The sequence below is a fragment of the Geotrypetes seraphini genome, chromosome 12 (assembly GCF_902459505.1).
Source record: "Geotrypetes seraphini chromosome 12, aGeoSer1.1, whole genome shotgun sequence".
Taxonomy (NCBI): Eukaryota; Metazoa; Chordata; class Amphibia; order Gymnophiona; family Dermophiidae; genus Geotrypetes; species Geotrypetes seraphini.
Window position 1 is genome coordinate 32385729 of NC_047095.1, and position 23174 is coordinate 32408902.

Consider the following 23174-nt stretch of genomic DNA (forward strand, 5'->3'; position numbering starts at 1 on the left):
TTGCACAAGCACAGCATACTAATCTGTGTGTTAACTACAAGCTGTGTTAGAGGGCCGGGAATTGGGCAGATTATAAGTAGGGAATGGGTGTGGGGTCCTCCCCCAGCTTAGACCTTCCCCCCCAAGGTTCTATATGACAACAGACTTGTGATACTAGCACTAGGTGCCATAGGTGCCATTTTGAAACCCCGAGCAACTGGGAAGTACTTCTACAACCTCCCGTAATGCATGTAGATGGTAGGTCTGGGAGGGAATAAAGATGGGGTAGAGCTTCTGCTCTTGGCCCTTCACTGTCTTTGGGGGAGAAGGGTCTGAGGGTATAGGAGTATCTTGAAGAGGTCAGATGGCAGGAGGGTAGAGGAAGTGGGAGGATAGATTCTGGACCTTACATCTGACCGCACCCCAGCTATGGAACTCGCTCCTAACTCATAAAGAGGAATCCATACTAGAAAGATTTAGGAGTTCCTTGTAGACAATTCTGTTCGTTGAACACTTTGGAAATTAACTACTTCTACTTCTCCTGCTTTAGCTCTTTTCTCGTCTAACTCTTTTAGATTTTTCCTTTTCTTAATGTTAACCGAATCGAGCTCCAAATTGGCTGATAACCCAGTTTATAAAACTAAGGGCTCCTTTTATTAAGGTGCGCTAAGCATTTTAGCATATGCGCTAACCACACACTAAACACTAACGCGTGCATGTTAGTCTATGGACGCATTCGCTTTTAGCGAATGCGTAGATTTAGCACACGCTAAACATGCGCTAAAACGGATAGCACACCTTAGTAAAACAAGGGGAAAGTTTTAGGGCTCCTTTTACGAAGGTGTGCTAGCATTTTTAGCGCACGCACTGGATTAGCACGCGCTAGCTGAAAAACTACCACCTGCTCAAGAGGAGGCGGTAGCGGCTAGCACGCGCTATTCCTTGCGTTAGGGCCCTAACGTGCCTTCGTAAAAGGAGACCTTAGTTATTCTGTTTAAGGATGCATTTGAAACTTAAATCTATTAGCCATGTCATATCTAAACAATTGATCATTTAATCCTACAAACTCTTCTATTTTCATAAGAAATTTTTCTAGTCGTGTCTGCATCCCTTCATTTTTTCCTTTATTGTGAACTTTTCTTTATACCATTGTAGTTCTTCCCCTCTTTCCCTTTGTTTCTGTTAGTTGTTGTCCAATGACTGTCTTGTTTATTTCGTACCCCCTATTTTTATTATTATGTACAGCGCTTAGAAATTTTACAAGCGTTTTTATCAAATTTTAAATAAACTTGAAAAAATAAACTTGAAATTTTGTCAACAGCAGTGGTCCTTTTAAGATGGTGCTCAGGAGCATAGGACTGTGTGTTAAAAAAAAAAAAAAAATAATAATAATAACTTTATTTTTATATACCGTCATACCACAAACAGTTCTAAGCGGTTTACAAGGGAAGAGACTGTATACAGACAGCGACTTTACAGAGAACTTTTGAAATTACATTGGCTTGCTAAGTTTAGTCAGGTTTATCTGGTAATGTTTTGGAAGTACATCAGGTTGAAGTGGGGTCAGAGAAATTTGTCAAAGAATAAGTTTTTATTGACTTTCTAAATGTTTGGTATGAAAGTACATTTGAGATGAAGTTGGTTAAACATTTGCTCCATTTGCCTGCTTGGAATGATAGTGTTCTATGTAGATATCTCTTGTAGGTGCAGCCCTTTAGGGATGGAAAAGCGAACATGTAGGTACTGTGTGTATTAGTTGTGCCTGGGAATTTGAACTGGTGAGACAGATAGGATGGGGATAAACCTGTCATGGTTTTGAAGCAAAGGCAAGCAAACTTAAAAATGACCCTTGCTTCCACAGGCAGCCAGTGTAGTTTTTTGTAATATGGGCTTATATGATCTGATTTCTTGAGGCCATAAATGAGATGGACTGCAGCATTTTGGATGACTCTCAGTCATTTGATGGTTTTCTTGAGAGATCCTAAGTATATAATATTGCAGTAGTCTAAGGTACTTAAGCTCAGGGATTGAACCAGCAGTTGAAAGGAAAATAAATCGAAGTATTGTTTAATGGTGTGAAGTTTCCATAGAGTGAGAAAACATTTTTTGACTTGAGCATTAGTGTGATCTTCAAACATCAGGCTTTGGTCCAGGGTAACACCAAGGATTTTGGTTGTGGGATTAATTGGGTAATCTGATCCATTTAGTCTCAAGGAGGTGTTCACAATCTTGTTATTGGAACTTGCCAAGAAGATCTTGGTTTTTTCAGGATTCAGTTTTAGTTTGAAGTGCATAGTCCAATGTTCTACCTTGGTAAGGACGGATGAGATGAATTGTTCTGTCTCTTGAGTCAATGAGGTTATGGAAATAATAATAATTATATCATCGGCGTATATGTACGATTTCAGTTTTAAATTGGATAGCATATTTCCCAGTGATGCCATGTAGATATTGAAAAGTGAGGGGGAGAGTGGGGAGCCCTGTGGCACTCCACAGGGATTGGACCAAGCTTGAGAGTAGGTTCCTTCGCTGTAGACCTGGTATGTATGTTTTTTTAGGAAACCCGTGAATCAATTTAGTACCTGTCCAGAAATGCCGATGGAATCAAGGCATCTAAGCAGGAGGTCATGATCAACAAAGTCGAAGGCACTGCTCAGGTCAAATTGCAGTCAGTACCAGTGCACTTTTTTCCCGAAAAAACAAATGGAAAAGATGGTCAGTCATGGAGGCCAAAACTGTTTCAGTGCTGTAATTTGTTCGGAAGCCAGATTGAGAATCGAGTAGAATTTTAAACTTCTCTAAATATTCTGTGAGGTCGATGTTAACCAGACCTTCCATTAGTTTAAGAAAGAATAGTATAGTGGCAATGAGTCTGTAGTTGGCCGTCAAGGAAACGGACTCCTTTGGGTTTTTGATAATAGGAGTCACGAGGATATGACCAAGTTCCTCCAGGAATTTACCGGTACGCATACATGATGAAATCCAGTTAAAAAGTTCAGCCTTGAAGGAGATAGGAGCTGTTTTCATATTAGTTGGTGGGCAGTTGTCCAATAGGCAATTGGATTTTACATATTTTGAGTAAAGCTTGAGGAAGTGGCTCCAGTCTGGGTTTTCAAAGTGATTCCTGATCATATCAACAGCTCTACTTTCTTTGTCTAAGGCAGGAAACATGATAGGTAAATCTATGCTTGAACCTACAAGAGACGATCTCAATTTGTGGATTTTTGTAGCGAAAAATCAGCTAAGATCACCGCAGGGGGTGGAGAGTCTGTATTGGAGCGCTTTTGGAATTCAATATCAAAGAATTGATTATTTTGAAGAGTTCATGACTATTTAAAGTGGGAGAATTAATTTTTTGGGAGTAATGTTTACTACGCTTTTCTTTGATCATTATTTTGTATTCTTTAACCTTTAGTTGCCAAGTAAGTCTATCCTCATCTTTCCCTGTTTTGCACCATATTTTTTCCAATTTGCATAATTCTCGCTTTAAGACCATTAAGTCGGTATCGTACCAGTTGTCTGATAAACGTTGTCTTTTTTTTACGTTTTTTTCAGCATGGTTATGTCATTTAAGACCTGATCACTAAAGTTTTTCCATCCTAAAATGAAGTTAGGGTCAAAAGCTGGGTTGGAGATTAAGCTATAGTGCATCCAAAATTCTACCGGGTTCAGCTGTCCCCTTGTGCAAATAGTTTTCTCTTTGAAGTTGTTCTTTGGTTTTGTTTTAAGTTGTCTTTTAATCCAGCATAGTTCAAAGTTGCATTAGAGATGGTCCGACCTAATGAATATGCATGGAGCAGATCTGCATGCCTGGCACCTCCATTATTTGCAGATCTCTCTCATGCATATTCATTAGGGCTATCTTGAAAACCCGACTGGCCTGGTGGTCCTCAGGAGAGGGTTGGGAACCACTGCCTTAAACTAATGTGTTACAGTAAAATAATGCACGGTTTTGCCATTTAACAAGTGTTAAAGGGCAGCAATCATGCATTATTCCAATAACGCATGTTAGTACCTAATCACCTCCCAAATTAAATGAAAATAAAACCCTTTGAGCTATCAGATCTTTTAGTATAGGAATTCTAAATGCAAATTTAGTTGGTTTCAGAATTTAAACTCACCTCTCCATATTGTTTTGTCACTGCATAAACTATTTCTCCTCTCTGTTTTTTGCATTTTAGATCAGTGCTTCTAAAGCTGGGAATGTAGCCTAGAGTGAAAATATTAAAACATCAATGTTGTTATTCCTCAAACAATTTTACCTTTATTTTTATTATGAAATACTTTTGATTTAAAATGCCAGTCAGCTTAGATCAGTGGTCTCAAACTCAAACCCTTTCCAGGGCCACATTTTGGATTTGTAGGTACTTGGAAGGCCTCAGAAAAATTAGTTAAAAGTCTTATTAAAGAAATGACAATTTTGCATGAGGTAAAACTCTTTATAGTTTATAAATCTTTCCTTTTGGTTAAGTCTTAATAATAATATTGTCATTTATAGCTAAAGAGACATTTGATCAAGAAACTGTTTTATTTTACTTTTGTGATTATGATAAACATACCGAGATCCTCAAAATAGTACCTGGCGGGCCACATGTGGCCCCCGGGCCGCAAGTTTGAGACCACTGGCTTAGATGAATATATAGAAATGAAGTGCTACACCCTATTAAAGGATGGACCTGATACGGTGTTAATCTTATTGTCATTGTTGTGTAAATCATGGAAAGGGGTCAGATGTTTAGTCTGATGTTTTGCTCAGCATATATATGTTGTAAAGTGCTTTGATCTGATTGAAATACACATTTTTTTTCTAGGTTTTGGATATAGTGAAAACAAGCGTTCGTTCTGTTCTTCAGCGAATCTGGAAGATTTCTGATGTTGAATGTTTACATTTATATCGTAGTTTTAACCGTGTATTTAACCGCTTACTTTGGAGCCATGGACAAGGCCTTTGGAACTGTTTTTGCAATACAGGGTAAGCCCAAATTATTTATTCCTATAGAAGAACTATTTAACCAGCTAGAAATGACTCCTGGCTGGATAAAGAGTGTTTAGCTGGCTAAGCTGAAATTTATTCCTCTATGTACACCAAGTTTGTTTTTCCCACCAAAGTTTGTCCTACTTATACTGTGAATGGACTCTTGTAACCCGTTCTGGGCTCCTTTGAGAGGATGGGCTAAATAAATGAATGAATAAGTGCTAATATTTGGTGCAAGATATCTGGCTATTAGTGTTTTAGTGGCTAGCTACTAACCGGCCATGCCAAGCAACTTAGCCATTTAAGTGCGAATATTCAGCACTAACCAGCTAACTTAATTGGTCAAAATAGGCCCCCTAAATAACAGGCCTATCTTTGACTGCTAAGCACTTAGCCAGTTAGTGCTGAATATTGGTTTAACTGGCTAAGTTGCCGCAGACAAAAGTTAAACAAAATATTCAATGCCGGTTGTCAGAATCAATCTGGTATTGAATATAATAATAATAATAATAATAATAATAATAACAGTTTATATACCGCAGGACCGTGAAGTTCTATGCAGTTTACAAAGATTAAAAGATGGTACAAATAGATTGAACTTAACAGGGTGGAATATCTGGGCTCAGTATTGACCGAAGGACTTAGGGCTCCTTTTACTAAGCTGTGATAGCGGTTTTAGTGTGTGCTGAATTGCCGTGCACGCTAGACCTTAATGCCAGTATTGAGCTGGCGTTAGTTTTAGCCACGTAACACGGGTTTAGCGCGCGCTAAAATCCTGCTTGCGCTAAAACGCTATTGCAGCTTAGTAAAAGGAGCCCTTAGTCACCTATCAGCTCTGCTAATGCTTGAACATTTATATTTGGAGCGTCATAATTACCGCATTCTCTCTAATAATTGCTAGGGTTATTATTAGAAATAATGGATTTTCTGAAGTCTAGGGTGGGCTATTAATGGAAGCAAAATTTCTCTCCTCCATCCTGCTCTCCTAAGGTGGCCAGCAGTGCTCTCCTCCCCTCTCTCCTGCCCGAGATCATCAGATCTTTCTTCTTATCTCTGCTCGTGGTTATGGTGCTTGGCTGGTACAGGCCTCAAGCACTTGCACATGCTCAAATCCTTGATTACTGATAAATGCTCGAGGACTGGAGGATAGCAAATGTTACACCTATCTTTAAAAAGGGATCGAGAGGAGACCCGGGAAACTACAGGCCAGTAAGTCTGACATCGGTTCCGGGCAAGATGGTAGAAGCACTGATAAAGGACAGCATCTATGAGCACATTGACAAAAATGGGCTAATGAAAGCGAGCCAACATGGCTTCTGCAAAGGAAGATTGTGCCAAATAAACTTGCTGCACTTCTTTGATTTGCTGCACTTCTTTGAGGGGGTAAGCAGCCAGATGGACCAAGGGGAACCCGTAGACATCATTTATCTCGACTTCCAAAAAGCCTTTGACAAGGTGCCCCATGAGCGGTTACTTAAGAAGCTGTGGAACCATGGGGTGGAAGGGGACGTTCACAGATGGGTTAAGCACTGGTTGGCAGGCAGAAAGCAAAGGGTTGGAGTGAAGGGCCATTACTCGGACTGGAGGAGGGTCACGAGCGGAGTTCCGCAGGGGTCAGTACTCAGACCGCTGCTGTTCAACATATTTATAAATGACCTGGAAACGGGGATGAAGTGTGAAGTTATAAAATTTGCGGATGACACTAAACTCTGTAGCAGGGTTAGAACTGTGGAAGAATGTGAGGACCTACAAAGGGACCTGAACAAACTGGAAGAGTGGGCGAATAAATGGCAGATGAACTTCAATGTGGGGAAATGCAAGGTCATGCATATAGGAAAGAAGAATCCGATGTTCAGCTATCAAATGGGGGGATTAGTACTAGAGGGAAGTAACCGTGAAAAAGACTTGGGTGTGCTGGTGGACACAACAATGAAATCAACAGCACAATGCGCAGCAGCCTCAAAGAGAGCAAACAGAATGTTGGGTATTATTAAGAAGGGTATTACTACCAGAACGAAGGAAGTCATCATGCCGCTGTATCACACAATGGTGCGCCCGCATCTGGAATACTGTGTCCAATATTGGTCGCCGTATCTAAAGAAGGACATGGAAATGCTTGAGAGGGTTCAGAGAAGAGCGACAAAAATGATAAAAGGTAAGGAAAACCTTTCATACGCAGACAGACTGGAAAGGCTGGGGCTCTTCACCCTAGAGAAGCGGAGACTCAGAGGAGACATGATAGAGACTTACAAGATCATGAAGGGCATAGAGAAGGTGGAAAGGGACAGATTCTTCAGCCTATTGGGAACTACAAGAACAAGGGGGCACTCGGAAAAATTGAAAGGGGACAGGTTTAGAACCAATGCTAGGAAGTTCTTCTTCACTCAGAGGGTGGTGGACACCTGGAATGCGCTTCCGGAGGATGTAATAGGACAGAATACATTAAGAGGATTCAAAGAGGGATTGGACAAGTTCCTGAAGGGTATAGGATTGAGGGATATAGATAGAGACAGAGATAGGATGATGAAACGGTATTGAAAGGTTTTAGACAAAGGATCACTTACAGGTCATGGACCTGATGGGCTGCCACGTGAGCGGACTGCTGGGCGCGATGGACCCCTGGTCTGACCCAGCGGAGGCAACTTCTTATGTTCTTAAGAGAGATCTGGTCTTCTTGGGGGGAGGGAGGAGAGAGTTATTATTGGAGGACTCTAAATTTGGATTTTAAGAAGAAATTTATAGGATTTTTCTATGCTGATAGAGGGTTGGGCCATGGAGATGGGCTATTATTAGACAGAATACAATAATTTATTTGCTGAATTTTTGTTTGTTGAATTCATATATCTTTAAGGAATTGATTCAGATTCCTGCTTCCAGCATGCCTCTTCTACCCACAGAAAAAATAAGTACTAGGACTGGATACAGAGGATTTGAAAAACTTTCGACCTATCTCGGTTGTTCCTTTTTATGGGAAAGGTGATTCAGAAAGTAGTATTAAAACAATTGAATGGTTACATTACACAAAATAATTGCCTCGACATTTCAATTTGGATTTCGTCATGTGCATAGGGTAGAATTGTTATTGCTGTCAGTGATGGAGGTTTTAAGAGAAGGGATTGATTACATTACATTTCATTAGTGATTTCTATTCCGCCAATACCTTGCGGTTCAAGGCGGATTACATAAAAGTTTTCAGAGATTACATAAAAAGTTTACATAGAAACTTACAGGAATAGCTTAAGAGAAGTCATAAGAGTTACATAAGAATTACCAAAGAGTTGTCGTTATCTTAAGGTGATAAATGTTGGGTAATAAGAATTACCAAAGAGTTGTCGGGATTTTAAGGTGGTAAGTGATAAACGGAAGAAATATCTTTTGGTATCGCTCGATGTATCAGGTGCATTTGACACAGTAAATTTGGATACTTTGTTGCTGAAATTGAAACAGCTAGGATTAGCGGAGGGGGTTCTTCATTGGTTCACATCTTATTTAAAAGATAGATCAGTGCGAGTTAGGAGTGGGCAAAAAGTTTCTCGGATTGTTGAAGTTAAAGGGGAGTACCTCTGGGTTCTGCTCTTTCTGCTATTAATGTCAACATTTATATGTCGGCTTTGGGGGCGATGTTTCAGGAGATGGGAGTGCAATATCGGCTATATGCCGAAGATATTTTATTCTTTTTCCCGGTAGGGGACCTAAAGTGCTGAGCTATGTCTGCAAGGATATAAGAAAAGGATCGTGAGGTAGATGGATGAACATGATTTGAAATTAAATGTTAACAAAACTGAGGTGATGGTGGTGAAAAGTCTAAGGGACAATTTAGAAATAGAAAGTGTTGTTGTGATGGGGAAGTAATTGGTAGTAAAAAAGGAGATGACTGTATTAGGAGTTTGCTTGGATAGTTTAACTATGGAAAAACAAATGTTGAAAACAATTTGGGTAGGATATATGCAATTGCAAATGTTATACAGATTAAAACCAATGTTACTAGCATTGGAATTCCGTAGTGTAGTGCAAGCACTTATCCTGCATAGGGTGGATTATTGCAATGTACTATATTTGGGAGTTGCAAATGAGGGCACTGCAGATGTTGATTAACTTTGCGGCAAGATTGATTACTGGAGACCCAAGAATGACTCGCAACCCCAATGCTGAAGCAATTGCATTGGTTACCCATGCAGCAAAGAGTTTACTTTAAGATTCTTTCAACTATACATCAGATTTTGTATCATGTTTTCTCGGTTGTCTTACAGGGAGTTTTTGAAATTTATCGGCCTAGAAGGTATTTGAGATCAGAAAATAGTATGCAACTGAGTTTAGAGGGCAAGATGTAAATTTCTCATGCTAGGATTGGTGCAGCGATGCTATCTGTGGCAAGCTTTGGAAAGCGTTGCCTGGAATTTTGCGGTACTGTGCTGGGAGGATGAATTTTTTAAAAAATGTTAAAAACTCATTTGTTTGTTAGAGCATTACTGTGTTAGTTCCCCCCCCCCCTTTTTCTTTTTTATGAGAGCTGTTTGCAATCATGTCTGTATGTGGTGTTTAACTTGTTATGATTGTATTCTTTGTAAACCGTTTAGTTAATATACGGTATATAAATTTTTAAATAAATAAATAGATATTTCTGAGCTGCTCTTTCTTTGGCATGGATTTCTCCCTTGTGTGAAAGGTAAGCCTAGACTCTGGGAGTTTGAATCCATCCCTGAATAGTTTCTTGATTAAAGCTAGAAATACATATTTTAATTCAATTTATAGGTCAAAATTCTAATAAATGATGCCAACAGTAATTCTTAATCTGTATCAGCACTGGCTTTTTTTATGGGTTTTTATCAGCATCATAAACTAGAAGGATCATGTAAACTTGAGAAAACTGTTGAACTGACAGCTAACAAATGCAGATCTTCACAGAGTATGAGGTAACTTTTGAATTTAACCTGGCTGGGAAAACATCTGTGTGTCTATGACATGACACGAAGACATTTAAGATCTGCAACAGAAAAACAACAGATATATGAACCAGCCAATATTATGGGAACAAAAGCTATATATAACACATGCTTTTTTGAGAATGATGCTGGAAAGCTGTAGATTTTTTCAATATTATACAGTATAGTATGTAGCTTCAAGTTAGTTGCATCTAAAACAGTAAGAATTTTCATTGGGCATTTGGAAAAAGGCCTAGGAATCTGCAAAATTCTATTGGTCTATAATTTATTTTCTTTGAAGAAAAAAAAACTATCATAGAATCATGTTCGATAGAAAATCGTGGATGCAAGCAATGTAGGCATTTCTTTCAGTTTTCATTTTACCAGTAATGACAAGTTCAGTGAAAGAAATATGATCTTGCCCGAACAGATAATGAATTTGCTTTCTTCATATGTATAATATTGAAGGTGACAGGAAACACAATAGCAACAAGTCTTATTCCCTCAGTTCTACCAGAATCCTTTCATGCTTGATTTAAATAATTATTGTTTGTTGATGCCTCAAATTATCAGTTTTCTTTTGAATACTCTTGCATACATACATGATGAAGGAGCTTCAAGAATTACTCATGGAAATCCATTGAATTCTATGAATTACTAATGTGATTTTAATTGTCCATTGAAACTACTGAACTATTTGTCCACTGTACTGTTATATTAAGAGTTCAGCTTGTATAGGGCTTCCATTCAGATGAGTATGCAACTTACTAGTGGTCAGTTTTAAAATATGGACAAGAGTATTGGTGATAATATGGCCCATTTTCATATTGTCCATATAGCTGCAAAGTCTGCGTACATTTTACCCATTGATTTTTCATCTCTTTTCTTTTCAAGATAAAGGCATGTACATGTATTTAAAAACTGCCTAGAGGAAAGGCTCTCACAGACTCTTAAGCCTGCTTTTTCTCTGGGTATTATTCCAATCCAAATGATGTATAATTTTGAAAATACAAAAGTAGATGCATTGTTCAAATAACTGCCCTAAAACCTTCCCTCCCCCCTCTGTTAGCAATTTTACCTGCACAAGTTTATCTAAGAGCTCAAGGAGAGAGAAGAGACAGTTCTATTCTAGATTTGGAGTGTGAAAAAATGGGGAGATGATGATTATTGGGGGAGAGTGGAAGATTGGGAGAGAGGGAGAGAAGGAGTAGGAGATAGAATGGAGAAAGAGAGGGGGAGATGCAGACTATGAGGGGAAGGAAAGGGAGAAGCTATATTGTTGGCCAGAAAAAAAAAGGAAGCTATTTGGCTACAAGAGTAGAGGTGGAGAATGAGGGTGGAGGGTGAGGGTGAAGAGTTTATTCAGGGACTAAGGGCTAGATTCACTAAGCTCACCGATCCTACCTGATCCATGGATGAACTAAGGCAGGCTGACTGACTTATGCAAATGGGGGTGATCAGATGCACACCCCTCACCAACGACATGGATCGCTGGAGAGTGATCCTGACACATGCGCAGGCCATCTACTTTGCCTGTAGGTGGTCTGTGCATGCATTTGCTGTCCGTGCTTTTTTTCTTTACTTTTTTACTTGTGAGCCCGTGGTTTTAACCCAGGGGTTTAAAGCTGGTTAAAACCACAGGCTCGCACTGCAGGGTAGGGTGGCAAGCGGGAGAGTTGGGGCAGTGAATGGGCCGGCAAGCAGGAATGTCGGGGCAGAGAGCAGGGTGGCCAGCAAGAGTTGGGGTGGCAAGCAGGAGAATCGGGGCAGGAGAATCGCGGCAGAGAGCAGAAGAATCGCGGCAGAGAGCAGGAGATGCTTTACTGAAATCAGCAGAGAGTCGGGGCAGAGAGAGCGGGGCAGCAAACAGGAGAATCAGGGCAGAGAGCAGTATGACCACCAATGAGCAGAGAGTGGGGCGGCCAGCATAAAAGAGTCGGGGCAGAGAGATCAGGGCAGGGCGAGCAGGAGAGTTGGGGCAGAGATAAAATGTGGTAATGGGGGATGACAAAAGGGAAGGAGTGAGATCGAAAATGGGAGAGCTAGAGACTGAGGGGAACATTCTCAAAACTTAATGTTACCTTTAATGTGGTAGCTAAATTGGTTCCATCCGGTTTAGCGTGTATGTATTTTAGCGGCGGATTATAAAAATGGCTTACCTTGGTCTTTTCCGAGCTTCCTAGCAGTCTCTGATTCTGCCATGCAAATGGGCTCATCAATATTTAAATGAGCACTCTGTTCAATTCTTCATCATCGCCGAGTGATTCTCCAAGCGCAGTGTCGGCTTTTAGCGAGCAAAAATCAGCGACTGGTCCGGAGGTGCTGGTACTGTGCCAGGACTATGAAAAAACACAAGATACATATTATAGTAGTTGTATATGCCCCATAAAATATAGTAGTTGGTTTTATTTTTTTTTTTTGGGGGGGGGGATTGGGAGCAAAAGCATGCTTCTTGAGCACGTGTATTATAGACATGTCATATTTCTGGCTGTGGCGTATGACAAAATTTGACATTAAAAACAAATGACAAGATTTACATGAATTATAGTAGTTGAAAGCCGACGTTTGCATCTCCTTTCCCTTCCCCATCATCCAATAGTGCTGGCATGCCTATTATGCTCCAGTAAGGCATGCACATGATATGTGTGCATACTCCGTTGCTTTTCCTGGCACATGCATGCATTTATGCCTCTTTTGTGGTGTATTCTGCGCATGTGCCAATTGCTATCACCAGCGACTCAAGTAAATTTAGCGAACCTTCGCTACTCTCTGCCAATCTCATTTGAATGCGTGTTTTTTTGAGAATGACTTGCCTTTTTGAAATCGCTACAATAACGGCTACGACAATGTTCCATCGGTTTTTACCACAAAGTTTTGAGAATCTTTTCCTGAGAGGAGATGGAAAGCTGATAGGTATGTGAAAAGTATAAAGAAGTTGGAGAGCTGGAGGGTGAGAAAGATGGTGAAATTTGAGTGAACAGAAAGGCAAAAAAGAACTAAAAGAGAAAGATATATATGTCAGAGACAGATATGCAGGAATAGAAGAAGACAGGAGAAGCAAGGAGAAAGGACAAATAGCCGCCACTGGAGAAAGTTGGCAGAAGACAGACAGGAAAGCAGAAGAGAGAAACTCACTGGGACCAGTATGATTGAAAAATAAAATGCCCAGACAACAAAGGTAGGGAAAAAAAGGTGTTTCTATTCTGAATTTATGAACTGGAATATTTTGGGAAATGTGCATTGCATATTTCTTTGTACTGTGTTCAGTACAAGAGTAAATGAATTTGTTTTTATTTTTACAGAGTTGAGTACTGAGTTTTGACTTCTTGGGCTTACTAGTTCAATTTTTGTTTTCATTTTTCTATTTCTAATTTGTGATCTGTATTTGGTGCGGGTCTATCTGTTCATAGATGCCCACATTTCAAAATGATTGGGGGTGGCAGACACAATACAACCAACCCCTCCCTGGTCACAATAGAGCAGGGGTCTCAAAGTCCCTCCTTGAGGGCCGCAATCCAGTTGGGTTTTCAGGATTTCCCCAATGAATATGCATGAGATCTATGTGCATGCACTGCTTTCAATGCATATTCATTGGGGGAAATCCTGAAAACCCGACTGGATTGCAGCCCTCAAGGAGGGACTTTGAGATCCCTGCAATAGAGGAACTTGCTCGATATTAGAGATGACACTATGTACCAATATTTGTCCTTTATTTGCTTGTTCACTGGTCAATTGCTGGTTGTTCGTTATAAAATATAAATGGCAATAAAGATGATTGAACATAAAAAAAAGAGATGCTCAGCTCCTACTGGATCCACAAATTTGGCTCCTATGTGGCTGTGTTTTGCCTGTGACTGAGTTGTGGTATACTGTTGGCATGTAGTTTGTTTAGAGATCTTTAGAAATCCCGCTTGTTCTGTTTAACCAGTAGTAGGTGTATTGATGTTCTAAGGCCCAGTGTAATATTTGTTGTGTTGCCTATTCATAGATAGGGTTCTTGTTGTTTGAATCTTACAAATTATTGTTACTGTTATATGACAACTTTGCTACATGTATGTTGATTTGGAAATGTTTTCAGGAATTGTAGCAGAGAGATTTATGTTGCTGTTGCTCAGATGACATGAGAATTAGAATATTGTGTATGGTGACTTCCATGGAGACTTCAGTAGTTGGAACCTAAAAACAGTACCGGGCAGAGCTTTGGATTCTTGCCCAGAAATAGCGAAGGAAAACCCCCCACAAAAACAGCAATGAATTTTTAGATTGAATCAGGTTGGCAGACTAGATGGACCATTCGAGTCTTTATCTGCCGTCATCTACTATGTTACTATGTAAATGCCCTGTCTGTTGTTGGGGAGAGGTGGGATTTTTGTGGATTCAGAGCATGTTTACATTTAACTCATCAGACCGAAGGTCTTTGGAAATTTAAACATTCCTTCACTTCCGCTCAGCTGCTTCTTCATGCCACCCAGGTGCCAAAGATTTTTAGAGAGTACAGTGTAGTATCAAATGTATAAATGTTGAGAAAAACACTGATTAGTCCAATATTTTGCTGATAATGTTGCAAATGTATACTACTGTGGGTGATATTCTTTAATACAATTTTTTCAAGTTAAATAGATGATTTTCCAAGTATATGTACATACCAGCTTCCTTTTTATCCACAAATAAAATATTGTGTGTGTAGGAGAAAGTTTACCTCCAGCCTAGGCCCCGTCCCCAGTTCCACTTTCATTTTTTCTTCAAAGAAAGCCCTGATCAAATGCCAGCCAACATGATTAAAGGTAAGGTGAAAGAGGCTATTATAGCCAAAAGAACATAGTTTTAAAAAATGGAAAAAGGATACCAATGAGGAAAACATAAAACAGCATAAGCACTGGCAGGTTAAATATATTTATTTAAGCATTTAGCTCACGTCTTTTTTAAAGGCAAATTACATTCAGGTACACTTGGAATTTTCCCTGTTCCGAGTAGGCTCACAATCTAAGGGGTCCTTTTACTAAAATGTACTAAAATTTGAAGTTACTGTGACTCAACGTGGAATTTTACTGTGCAGTAACTGCAAATATTTTCCAGCATTTGAGATTCCTACTAATTTTTTTACAGATCATACGCTAATGTTCCCATTAGTATATGGTACTCGCTAAAAATTAGTGCAGGATCACATACCACGTCCTATTTAGGAAGTGCAAAATGGTCCTATACTAACTCAGCATTAACATAGAAACATAGAAACATAGAAAAATGACGGCAGATAAGGGCCACATAGCCCATCAAGTCTGCCCACACTATTTACCCACCCTCTTAGGTCTTCTGACCTCTTAAGTATAATTGTAATTATACTGTCACTCTACTGACCCGCTCATTGTAATTATACTGTCACTCTACTGACCCGCTCATTCAAGTCCTAATGACCCTATCCTTGGCATGACCTCGTAGGGATCCCACTTGTTCTTGAAGTCTGGGATGCTGCGTGCCTCGACCACCTGCACTGGAAGCTTGTTCCAATGCTCGATCACTCTCTCCGTGAAGAAGTACTTCCTGACGTCTCCACGAAACTTCCCTCCCCTGAGTTTGAGCGGATGTCCTCTTGTGGTCGAGGGTCCCCTGAGAAGAAAGATATCGTCTTCCACCTCGACCCGTCCTGTGATGTACTTAAATGTTTCAATCATGTCTCCCCTCTCCCTACGCTCTTCAAGAGTGTAGAGCTGCAATTTGCTCAGTCTTTCCTCGTACGGGAGACCCTTTAGCCCCGAGACCATCCTGGTGGCCATCCGCTGAACCGACTCAATTCTGAGCACATCCTTACGGTAATGTGGCCTCCAGAATTGCACACAGTACTCCAGATGAGGTCTCACCATGGCTCTATACAATGGCATCATGACTTCAGGTTTCCTGTTGACGAAGCTTCTCTTGATACAACCTATCATCTGCCGTGCTTTAGATGAAGCCTTCTCCACTTGAGTGGCTGCTTTCATGTCAGCACTGATGATTACTCCCAAGTCTCGTTCTGCCGTAGTTCTGGTTAAAGTTTCTCCATTCAAGGTGTAAGTTTTACAAGGATTTCCGTTACCGAGATGCATGACCTTACATTTCTTGGCGTTAAAGCCCAGCTGCCATATCAAGGACCAATTTTCTAAAGTACGCAGGTCTTGTTCCATAGCATCCTGTAGATCAGGGATGTCAAAGTCCCTCCTCGAGGGCCGTAATCCAGTCGGGTTTTCAGGATTTCCCCAATGAATATGCATTGAAAGCAGTGCATGCACATAGATCTCATGCATATTCATTGGGGAAATCCTGAAAACCCGACTGGATTCCAGCCCTCGAGGACCGACTTTGACACCTGTGCTGTAGATTATAGCCGTTTACTATATTGCATAGTTTGGCGTCATCAGCGAATAAGGTTACTTTGCCTTGAAGCCCTTGAGTCAGATCCCCAATGAATATGTTGAAGAGGAGTTAGAGCAGGGCTGTCAAAGTCCCTCCTCGAGGGCCGCAATCCAATGAAAGCAGTGCATGCAAATAGATCTCATGCATATTCATTGGGGAAATTCTGAAGACCCGACTGGATTGCGGCCCTCAAGGAGGGATTTGACACCCCTGAGTTAGAGCCTGGTAAGTGTAAAATGCTAACTTGCTAACACTTTTATACTCACTCTCCTCCCATCATAAGCCTCATATAAGAAAAAGATTGGAAAAATGCAGTAATGCAGAAATGCAGTAATGTGCAGTTTATGAGCTGAATTCTATAAATGGCGCTGAAAAAAATAGCGCTCGGTGCTATTCTATAAACAACACTTTAAGTTAAGCACAGCTTATAGACTCATTTACCACAACTGGGCATGGATTCACCTTATTCTATAACTACATGCCTAAATTCAAGGAATGTTCCCAATCCGCCCATGACCCTCCCATTTCCACACCCCCTTTCTGGACCCATCCATAACATTTAGGTGCATAAGTTTTAATTTAATTAAAAACAATTAGCACCAATAATGACTTCTTAAGATCCCAATTAGCGCTAAATGGCTCGTTAATCTGACCTTGACCCTTCCATACCATCCAGCTATCGCCCAATTGCAAATATCCCTCTCCTAACCAAGATGCTAGAGTCCATCATTTCTTCCCAACTCTCATCATACTTAGAGAGATTCTCTATTCTTTTACCCTATCAATATGGCTTTCGTCCTAACTTCAGCACCGAATCCCTACTGTCTTCCTTGATTTCAAGGGTTCAACAACTTCACTCTCGAAACAAGTTCGCCGTCCTCCTACAATTTGACCTTTCTGCTGCTTTCGACGTTGTTCACCATGATATTCTTGTTTACCAACTCTCTGAGATAGGTATCAACTCCATAGTCCTAGGTTGGTTCTCTAAATTCCTCCGCTCTCGTTCTTACATTGTTAACATGAATGGCACCTCATCCTCCCCCTGGAAACCGAATTGTGGAGTCCCGCAAGGCTCTCCACTATCCCCTATCCTTTTTAACATCTATATGTCCTCCCTAAAACTCCTCCACCTATCCCCCCTTGAAACAATTTACACTTATGCAGACGACATCCTCGTCCTCCTCGAGACCGATTCGAACCTCACCGACCTGTCTAAGAACATATCCTCTTGTATAATGAACCTACAATCCTGGGCCCACACTGTGCAAATGAAATTGAATGAGTCCAAAACAAGACTTCTTTGGCTCAGTCCAAAACTAGATCACCTAACCACCTCCATCCCACTACCCTCTGGCTCCTCTCTGCAGCTTGAGTTTTTGAGCAAGGTCTTGGGCATCATCATTGATTCCACATTGTCCTTCAATGACCACCTCCAATCCTTGGTAAAAAAATGCTTTTTCAGCCTTCACATGCTGAGGAAAGTTAGATCCTGCTTCCATCAAAAACATTTTACCCTCCTTGTCCAATCCATCATCCTCTCCAGAATGGACTATTGCAACTCTATCTACTTAAGCCTAACTAAGAAAAACCTCCACAGACTCCAACGGATTCAGAATGCCGCGGCCAAGCTCATCTTCGCTAAAAGTAAATTTGACCATGTCTCCCCGCTCCTGGCCAAGCTCCACTGGCTTCCGATAATCGCCAGGGTCCACTATAAATGCGCCTGTTTAACTTTCAAAATCCTATGTGGCATCCTCCCTCCCTTTATCCCTCTTTCTTGGAATTCCTCAAACCCTAATACCACCAGATCCTCCCACAAATTAAAACTATCCTTCCCCTCGCTAAAAGGCATTTCCCACACAGGAAAGCTAGGGATCTCCCTCCACTTCAAAATCACTGAGCTCTGGAACAACCTTACCTCCCCTCTTCGGAACTTGAGCTCTCTCCAAGTTTTCCGCAAACATCTGAAAACCTGGCTTTTCTCAAAAAATGTAAGTCTCCCTCCAACTTAGGAATCAAGGAAACTCTTATATCTTGGCATCCCAAGTCCTCTAAATTTTCTTCACACTTCTACCTCTAACCCTCTGTTGTAGTTCCTTCCTATTTCTCCTACTGTAAACCGCGTCGAGCTCTACGAACGTGGAGATGATGCGGTGTACAAACCTAAGGATTAGATTAGATTAGATTAAACTGGGTGTGTAAATTAGGCACACGATCAAATCTATGTGCACAGTTTTTAGCTCTTTATAGAATTTGGGGGTAAGAGCTTATGAAAAGCTTAATAAAGCTAAGGGCCCCTTTTATCAAGCTGCACTAGAGGTTTTTAGTGTGAGCTGGTGTAGTATATGCTTTGACGCTCATGGAATTCCTGTGAGCGCCGGAGCACTTACCTCACTGGCCCATGCTAAAAACCTCTAGCACAGCTTGAAAAAAGTGAGGGTAAGTTTGAAGTTTGTATCTGAGGCAATTGACGATGATGGTTAAGTGACTTTCCCAAGGTCACAAGGAGCGTTTTGTTAACCTTTCTATGTCAACAGTGAGGGAGGAGCCATCACTGTCAACAGCTAGGCTATCATCATGTGCCCGCAAGGAAGTGGTGGAGTATCACAATGAGCATATGGATAAAGGTGAGATAAGACAGTTAGTATACTGTGACAAGAAAAGTGTGGGAGAAGACCCACAAAATTGGGGATCTGCCAGTGAGAGCGGAAGGCTTGACAGAGCTGTTAATTCATAGTCCACTGCATTAACCACTAGGCTGCCTCTCTGGTTTGCATGAACATCTGTGTGACAGTTTTCAGAAATGCTAAAATACAGATGTCTATGTCCCTTGATTTCCCCATTCATAATTTGGACATTCGAGTTTGTAAAATGTTCATGCTGGACCTTTCCAGGGTATGAACGTCCATCTCACATATTTTTAAACAGGAAATGCATGTGAGATGGACTACTACTTGGAACATTCTGACTTGGGCATCCTTTTGAAAATGTTCTGCCTTATAGGTCCAAAATAGATGTTTACTTTGACTTCCCATCTAGGAGACCACCATGGTTAATAGGGAAAGGGTACACAGTAATTGATTCAGACTGATTTGAAACAATTTCTGAGAAGATAGAAGAATGGAAGAAAAAAGTAAAGTTCTTTAGAATAATTTATGTTGAAATCAGGTGCAAGTACAGACTGAAAAGGTCTAGAAAAGAAAATGGAATGAAAAAGATAAAGAGTGTTAGAGGGAAACAGCCAAAAATAGAGTGAAAGTGATGGGGAATGAGGAATAGAAGCATGAATAGAACAGATTTGAAGATGATGTATAATATAAATATTTTGTCAAAGAAGTAGTTTACTTGTCATAGGAGCAGAGGAAAGACTAGAAAAGTAAATATACAAACGTACTGAGGGTTATTAATAGACTGCCTGAAGTTTTTAAAATACAGTAGAGGGGAGCTGGTAGGAATTGGGAACTGGGGAGAGGTAGGATCCAGCTGAGAGGAGTGGGGGCTGGGGTTGGGTTGGCTTTGACAGAGGGGGGTGGTGGTGGCGGCTTAGGCAGACAGGCAGGCAATATCTGCAGTGGCACGTACCCCCAACAAGCAGCTCGTGTACCCCCAAGGGTACACATACCGCATGTTGAGAAACACTGCTTTATAACAGAGCTGGCTGATATACCATGATGAGGGGAGTAAAGTCTATAAATACTGAAGGCAGAGATGGAAGACTTTCAATTCCAGCCCTCTACAGAAACTCCTGTCCTCAAACTCTCTTACCTCATTCTGTAACAGAGTTGGTTAATAAACCGAAAGAGAGGGGGTGGAGTCTATAAATACTGCAGGCAGAGATGGAAAGCTCTTTTTTCAATTCCAACACTCTCCAAAAACCCCTGTCCTCAAACTCTCTCCAAGTCCATACAATTCTAGTGATAGAGATACTGTACTTGGTAACCCTAATCATGCAGTCTATAAGTAGAAATCTAGGAGCGAATACAGTAATCAGAAGACACTTTAGCACTTTAGGACAGTGGGATCGGGGAACCTGCTCAACCCATTCTTACAGATTATGAATGAGAGAGAAATTGGGCTTATTGTGTAAATCCAGAGGCTGAGAGAAATACAAGAACCATTTACAGCAACCAGCTCCTGGCTATATCACTTCCACCCAGGACCAGCTTGCCATCTAGCTTGCTTCAGAGCTCAGGATCCCTGAGACTCTTAGCACTGCTAATCTCAAAGACCGTAAGTGTCAATTAATGTCTTTAATGTCTATCTGATATTAAATGCTGTACTGTTCTGGAAGAGAATTGTATAGAGAGTATCCATATGTTCTCAGCGGGAGGAAAGATGAAAGCAGAATTGTTACTTTATAAATAGTTTTGCCTAATGTCTCTGCCAAAGTAACTGGTGTTTTCTGAAGACAAACGGCATAGGATTCTCACAAGTGGGTGATGTGTCTCAATAGAGCCCCAGCGTGGATGCCACCTAGTATTCCAGGACTTACAGAAGCCTTTGGTAGGCCTACACTGTTCATGTGCACTGTACCTTCCTGCTTGCCTGAATCACATGGGACCCACAGTTTTGCTTTTTCCACATGTCTTCAATCACAGCAGTGAGTTGTTTTTTTCTTCAGAGGGAATTTTTTTGCCTTCTTGCCTCCATTTTTCATATCAGATAAAGACTATAGTAAACAAGTTGATTCAGAACATATTTATTGAAGTTGGCAGGGGAACCTCTCACAACAATGGCAGATGACCCAAGGAGCTCCCCTGGCTTTTCCTTTTTTCCCCTATCTTTTTAATTTATATTTGAGAGACTTAGGGCCTCTTCTATCAAACTGCACTAGCAGTTTTTAGCACAGAAAGCTGCGCTGAATGGCCCACGCTGCTCCCGACGCTCATAGAGTTCCTATGAGCCTCGGGAGCAGTGCAGCTCTCTTGATAGAAGAGACCCTAAGGTTCATTGATTTAGAAGAAAGATATTGAATATTTCTTCTATGCAGACAATATTGAATTAATTTTTCCTGTATTATTTGATGTGTAAGCAGTTCATCTTGAAGGTCTTTAACTGGATATACTCTGAAATTAAATATGGATAAGACAAATGTAATTTGGTTAAAACCACTACATCTAATATGACAGTGGCAGGGCAGGATTAATTCTTCGAGGGCCCCTAGGCACACAAGTACACTGGGCCCCCCTGGGCCTGCCCTACCCACACCCCACCCATGCCCCGCCCACACCCTGCACCCATTTATCTGTTTTCTTATTTACTTCTTTATTTCCACTTATATTTCTTTTTTTTAAATTCAAAGCAAACAAAAATTAGCATACCAGTGCACAGTTTTTCTTCTATGCAACCCCCAAACATCTCTGAACAAATCCCCCTTCCTTCCCTTCCCACCTACTTACCCAGGACATTAACTCTGAACCCTTTCAATACATATATAAAAGCGTTCAAATATATTGTAAAGCTGTAATACTATCCGAAATATAAGTCTATATTAATACCCAAGTTTACATCGCCTAACTGCCTCACTCTACATCAGGGGTGTCAAGATCAATCACATAAGGGGCCAAAATCTGAAAAAAAAGGCTAAGTCGCGGGTCAAATTTTAAATTAAGATAATTAGGGGTCCTTTTATTAAGGTACGCTAACTGATTTTGCACACGCTAAATGTGCACCTTAATAAAAGGACCCCTAAGAGACTAAGGCTTAGTCTTAGCAGACATATAGGGTTACAACATCTCCAGCTCCACACCGGCTCTGTGGTGTAAACAAAATAAATATTGTAATCACAAAACAGAAAATAAAATTATTTTTTCTACCTTTTGTTGGTCCCAAGCTCTGGTTGTCTTCTGATAATTTGCTTGCCAGGGTCTCCTGCCCATTTGTCATTTTCTTCTTTCTCCATGCTAACCATCCATCTTCCATCTCTGTCCTCCCCTTCCATTTCCCTTCCCTCCCTCAGAGATCTGGCATCTTTCCTTTTTTGTGTCAATATCCACAGCTTCAGCAATGGACCCCACCATCCCCAGATCCACCATCTGTCCTTTTTTCAACTACCCTTTCATCCAGGATCTCTCCCTCCTTCCCCACCGCCCCAGGGTCCATCATCTCTAAGTTTCTCTTCCCAACTACCCTGTCCTATGCCACTTCCAGAAACTGTATGCCTCCCCCTTCCATCTTTCCCTTCACCCCCATTGGTTTGGCATCCATCTTCTTCCATTCCCTCCTCCAATGATCTGGAATCTCTCTTCTCTCCTCTTCTTCCCTTCCCTCTCCCACACCCACACCCCCATGGTCTGGCATTTCACTCTCTCTTCCCTCTTCCCCCCACTTCCATCAGCATCTGCCCCCTTTCTTTCCCTCCACCCTAAATCCATCCAGTATCCTTCCTTCTTGTTTTCCCCCTTTCCCTGCACACCAATTCCATCAACATTAGCCCCCTTTCTTTCCCTCCAACCTAAATCCATCCAGTATTCTTCCTCCTTGCTTTCCCCTTTCCCTGCACACCTATTCCATCAGCATATGCCCCCTTTCTCTCCCTACACCACCTTTTCCACACAGCAACGGCAATGCGCACCCCCCTATGGCAACGACCCCTACCCGGCATCGACAATGATAACAACACCTCCACCCCCCCGGCATCCACGGAAACCAATGCAGCCAACTGCCGCCATCAACGGCAATGCAGCCAACGCAACCACTTTTTTCATATGGCAGCGGGCCCTCCTCTTCTCTCCCTGCATGGCAACAGGCCCCCACCCGATGACAACAACACTGGCTCCCCACAGCAACGGGCCCCCACCCAATGACAACACCGGCTCCCCCGGCATCGATGGATGGTAATGCAGCCAACGTAGCTCCAAGAAGGTCCCATGATGACTGCGTCTGTCGGTCCATCCCCCTCCGACATC

The 23174-nt window shown here is 41.3% G+C and overlaps 1 protein-coding gene across 4 annotated transcripts in view; it reads left to right on the forward strand.

Annotated features, from left to right (window-relative positions):
* TTLL7 (tubulin tyrosine ligase like 7) overlaps positions 1-23174 on the forward strand; it is a 262594-nt gene that overhangs the window by 224085 nt on the left and 15335 nt on the right. For all 4 annotated transcript variants that reach the window (XM_033916629.1, XM_033916626.1, XM_033916627.1 and 1 more), the window contains one exon: positions 4791-4951. In XM_033916629.1, coding sequence (XP_033772520.1) covers positions 4791-4951 — 161 coding nt within the window. The remainder of the gene's footprint in view (positions 1-4790; positions 4952-23174) is intronic.